The following is a 3,866-nucleotide window of genomic DNA, read 5'->3' as shown; positions in this document are numbered from 1 at the left end:
ATGTTTTTGATTTCAAAATGGGTAATTTTTAGTTTCTAGTCCCTCCAGAACACTAAAAAACGTTTTACAAAGAAAACAAAAAAGGTTAACCCCGATGGGGTTCGAACCTCTGACCTCTAGATCGCCAGTCATCTCTCTACCCAGTTGAGCCAGAAATGCAAAAGTCGATAAGCAGGTCGTTTCGATGAGTCGATAAGCAGGTCGTTTCGAGATTCGGTTTTTACGAAAATAACACTTTTGATGAGAAGAAAAATAATCAATGACAGAAAACAAAAATGAAGTCATGAGAATTTCTAGAAATTTCTAGAAATGAGAAGAAGAAATTCATTCGACCGAATACAAAATTTTTGTGGCTTGTCTGATTGTGAAAATGTCACAAAAAACAAAAAATTCGAATTTGGAATCTAAATTTTTAAAATTTTAAATAGCAAAAATTCTAAAGATTGAAATTCCAGAAATTCAGAAATTCAGAAATTCAGAAATTCAGAAATTCAGAAATTCAGAAATTCAGAAATTCAGAAATTCAGAAATTCAGAAATTCAGAAATTCTGAATTCCAGAAATTCAGAAATTCAGAAATTCAGAAATTCAGAAATTCAGAAATTCAGAAATTCAGAAATTCAGAAATTCAGAAATTCGGAAATTCAGAAATTCAGAAATTCAGAAATTTCAGGAAATTCAGAAATTCAGAAACTCAGAAATTCAGAAATTCAGATATTCAGAAATTCAGAAATTCAGAAATTCAGAAATTCAGAAATTCAGAAAAAATCGAGAAATTCCAAGTGTCTGAATTGTCAGGAAAATGGAAATTTTCAAAAAATCGAATTCCCAAAAAAAAAAAAAAAAGAACTGTGTACCCCAAAAAGCTCTGATCCAACCCTAGAAAAACCCAAAAAATGGAGTCAATCCCACCGAGAAAAAACGAAAAGCCCCCTCATAAATTTTCCAGTCACCCTATTTATTTTGTGTTCCCAGCACTAAAAAAGAAAAGGCGGGAAATGGAAATGACGATATTATATTGGGACCACAGGAAAAGAGAGTGAAAAAAAGAAAAATTGGAAAATTTCTAGGAAGAAATTGGAAGGAAAAAGGGGGGATGAAGATGTGATCGGTGGATAATATGTCCCTGGAGAGAATGCGACACATTTTTCGAAAATGACAGGAGAAAGGGAGATAAGAAGAAGGTGAAGGGGACTTTGGAATGGGAAAATTGTTGAATTTCTGAAGGATTCTGAATTTAGCGTCAGTTTTCCCATCAAAATAATTGAGATTCCAGAAAAATAGCTACAGTACCGGTTTATCAGACATCTTAATTTTCAGTTGATTTTCGGTCATTTTGACAATTTTCAAGAGCCTGGAGCTTGGCTGTCGAGTTGCTGATCGCTTTGAAAATTTTGGAGGGTTTAAAACAGACCTAGATTGAAAACTTTGCATTTGTAGAATTTTTAGAAAATTCCTAATTTTTCAGTTACTGGCTGATTTCTGAAAGACACACATTTTACCTGTTTTCGTACTGTGTCCTTCGGAAAACGGCAAATACCGTAAAACCTCTAATAGAACGACACCCGAATTGTCCACTTTGAGCCTATATATCTCACTTCTTTTGAAAGATATCAAAAAGTGGTTGAGTAGTAAAATGTTTATCAGGATATCAGCAACATTTTACTAGTTAGCCACTTTTTGATATCTTTCACAGAAAATGAGATATATACGGTCAGAGTGGGCGGTCCCGGTGCCGTTCTATTAGAGGTTTTACGGTATACAATATTTTTCTGAATATCTAATAGACCAGTACTGTAACTACTAAATCTGACAGTTAGGAATTTAAAATTAGAATCTTTTATACACTGTGAGACAGTTTTGTGCCAAAATCAATCAAATTTCAGAAATCAATAATTCTCAAAAAACATGGTGCCTCTTTGATAATTTTCGAAATTCTCAAACTTTCAAGATTGCCGAAACTACAAAATACATGTTGTACATGTTGCTTCGATCTATTTTTTTTTGGAAGACGTTTTGAAAAGAAAAACAAAAAATTTGTGTCAGGTGGGGTTCGAACCCGTGACCACTAGATCGCCAGTCATCACTGTACCCAGTTGAGCCAAATATGCGAAAATCGGTAAAAAGGTCGTTTCGCTGCGGAATTTTGTGTTGAATTTGAAAATCTATTTGGTTTTGTTCCTGCATTTTTAGAACTCGAGATAATTTGAAAAGTATAGATGAATGCACCAAAAACGGGAATTTTGAAAATAACAAAAAAAAATTCCCGAAATGTGTAGTTTTTAAAGTTCGAAAGTATCTAAAAGGTGTTTAAAATAATTTTGACAAAGATTCCAATAATTATACCGCAGGCGAGTTCGAACCCCTGACCACTAGATCGCCAATCATCCCTCTACCCAGTTGAGCCAAATATGCGAAAATCGGTAAATAGGTCATTTCGATGTGGAATTTTGCTCTGAATCTAGAAATCATAATGAAATCTGCTGAAAATTGATTTTCATACCCGAAAATGCATTATTTAATGTAGGGAGCCCAAAACGGCTCATTTTTGGTTTCTAGCCTCTCTAGAACATCTAAAAAAAACTATGAAAAAAAAAACAAAAAAGATTTGACCCGGTGGGGTTCGAACCCCTGACCTCTAGATTGCCAGTCGCCCCTCTACCCGTCTGAGCCAAAAATGCGGAAATCGGTAAATAGGTCATTTCGATATGGACTTTTGTGTTGAATCTAACCATAATAATGAAAACTGCTGAAAATTGAATATCATCCCAGAAAATGTGGATTTCATTTTTGTCGATGCACCATGATAGTGAATCCCTGGTTTTACAAGAAAAAAAAATCAGAAAATTGAAATCTCCAAATTCCCATCAAAAAGATAGAGAGATGCGTTCAAGTGCTCCATCTGATCCCAAAAAAAAGTGACATGGATATCTCTAGACAAATCAAATTATCGAATTAGCATCAAAACCAGTACTTTTCCATTTGAAAATCTTGGAAAAAAAGGAGAAAGGGAGCAGAAAATCTCGAAAAATGAAATAAAATTTTAGTGTCTTTTTCCATTTTTCTCTTTTCAAACCAGAAGAAAAAAGATACATAAAACCTTGCAAGTCGTTAAGTTAGAAAAAGATAAATGCTCTAAAAATTTTTATTTCAAAGAAAGAAATCGCCCGTTTTCGAATTTGAAAAAGTAGCAAAAGGATTACTGTAGCTAAAAAAGGATTACTGTAGCCAGAAATACGATAAATACTGATAAAGTAGGAGCAAAGGAAACTGGTGATCCTGGAAATTGCTCTGGGAAATGCTCCACACGCATCTGGCCAACTCGACTGCGAGCATAGTCTGCGGAGAAGCCGGTTACTCTCTGAAATGAAACCTTTGAGATGAAACTAATTTTGTTGAATTCAGTAGATTATGAGCTTCAATTTGATACCCTAATTGACAAGAAAATGTGCTCGGGGAGCTTTTTTCGGATTTTTGAAAATTTCAAATTTCAAATTTTTGAAAAGTTAAAAAAAATTTTTAGATACTCACATGAGAAATCGCATTGATCTGATTGACATCAGTGTCGATCCATTTGATATGAGTCGTCATATTTTTTGGTCCGGGACTTGCCGAATTCTTCTGTGTTGGCCACAAATCGTGGCAACTCGGTTGAGCACTGGAGCACACACATAATCCAACGGCTCCACGAGTGTGACACATTAGATGGTCGTCGTAGGCACTTAATTAGGGGTAATTAGATAATTAGTTAATTTTTTTTGAATTTAGAAGGTTATGAGCTTCAATTTGATACCCGAATTTTCCGGAAAAAAATTTGCTCAAGAAGTGAAAAATGGAAAATTCCAAGATTTTACCAAAATTGAAAAC

The 3,866-nt window shown here is 34.3% G+C and overlaps 1 protein-coding gene across 1 annotated transcript; it reads right to left on the bottom strand.

Moving 5' to 3' along the window:
* Positions 1-3,207: 3,207 nt before the first annotated feature.
* Positions 3,208-3,701, bottom strand: CBG24960 (the record flags this gene model as incomplete). Its single annotated transcript, XM_045240926.1, has 2 exons — positions 3,208-3,360; positions 3,531-3,701. 2 exons carry the CDS (start codon positions 3,699-3,701, stop codon positions 3,208-3,210), a joined length of 324 nt encoding a protein of 107 aa, XP_045091439.1.
* Positions 3,702-3,866: the final 165 nt, after the last annotated feature.

The sequence above is a fragment of the Caenorhabditis briggsae genome (genome assembly GCF_000004555.2).
Source record: "Caenorhabditis briggsae AF16 supercontig from assembly CB4, cb25.NA_290, whole genome shotgun sequence".
Taxonomy (NCBI): domain Eukaryota; kingdom Metazoa; phylum Nematoda; class Chromadorea; order Rhabditida; family Rhabditidae; genus Caenorhabditis; species Caenorhabditis briggsae.
Note: the sequence above shows the minus strand (reverse complement) of the source record. Positions and strands in the feature narration are given on the sequence as shown.